At 41.4% G+C, this 1,008-nt stretch overlaps 1 protein-coding gene across 1 annotated transcript in view; it reads left to right on the top strand.

Annotated features, from left to right (window-relative positions):
* Positions 1-815: 815 nt before the first annotated feature.
* The window catches only part of LOC112503894, a 7,010-nt gene continuing 6,817 nt past the window's right edge, over positions 816-1,008 (top strand). Inside the window, exon 1 of the mRNA XM_025107872.1 lies at positions 816-996. Coding sequence (XP_024963640.1) covers positions 816-996 — 181 coding nt within the window. The remainder of the gene's footprint in view (positions 997-1,008) is intronic.

Below are 1,008 nucleotides of genomic sequence, written 5' to 3'. Positions count from 1 at the left end.
GGCGGATCTGAAATACGGCTTAGATGATGCACAAAGGTTCGAGAGAGTCTTTGATAATGACGCAGAGATGCGGGTTTTGCATGTTTTTAGCTTTTGTTCAGATATTAGTCGAGTTTATGCTACAATACGTTGTGAGTATAAATCTTCAGACTAGTGGAGCCAGATATCTTTTTATCTAGTAGCTAAATCGGCAAGTTTAAGATTGATAAATTTGGACGCTTTGTGGGCACTCTGTGGGCACAATATATAAGAATTCGCTTTCGAGAGAAAGGAGTTCTTATAGAAATCCCATGGGTTTCTGACCAAGTCGTTCCTGTACTATTCTTAAGCAAAGCTTACACCCATACCCATCTTTTAATATTAAAAGTTTATTTCGTATTTTAAACACTTTGCACCAATCAAAACTCAAATATTTTCTCAACTCGAAGCATTGTTCAAGAAGTTCATGAAAGTCTCTGATTCTCAGTAAGTCCGGTCCCTGTGAAAACGATCTTGGTACTATACCACTTTATTACTTGAAGCGATCTTAGTGTCGGCGTGCACTTGCACCGCCACTTTGGGGATATTTTGCCCACTGTGTGCACACTTACGATATAAGCTCATCAAGTTTTTGACGCCGCTTCCGGGGACTGGCCCGATTTTTATCCTGAGATATTGATTTTTATTTGAGCCTTGGTCAGTTGTTTCATTCGCTGTTCTTGTGTTGTATGCCACGGATACAACACGGTGATCTTTTACCTCTTGATCTTGAGTTAGAAAGAACAATTAGGAGACGAAGAAGAGGTAGAAATAATCGGCGAAATCCCAACCGTACCATGGGGGATAATCCACCTCCTCGGGAAGCCACGGTTAATATTGCCGATGACAAAAATAGAGGCATACGGGACTATGCAACTCCCGAATTTGGTCAATTGACCTCGGGAATTGGTAGGCCCGAAATGACAGCAACATCTTTTGAACCTAAGCCGGTTATGTTTCAAATGATTTCCGCTATGGGTCAGTTTGGGG

The sequence above is a fragment of the Cynara cardunculus genome, unplaced genomic scaffold, assembly GCF_001531365.2.
Source record: "Cynara cardunculus var. scolymus isolate 2C unplaced genomic scaffold, CcrdV1 Un_Scaffold_4064, whole genome shotgun sequence".
Classification (NCBI taxonomy): Eukaryota; Viridiplantae; Streptophyta; class Magnoliopsida; order Asterales; family Asteraceae; genus Cynara; species Cynara cardunculus.
The sequence above is the reverse complement of the archived record's forward strand: the minus strand, read 5'-3'. Positions and strand labels throughout refer to the sequence as shown.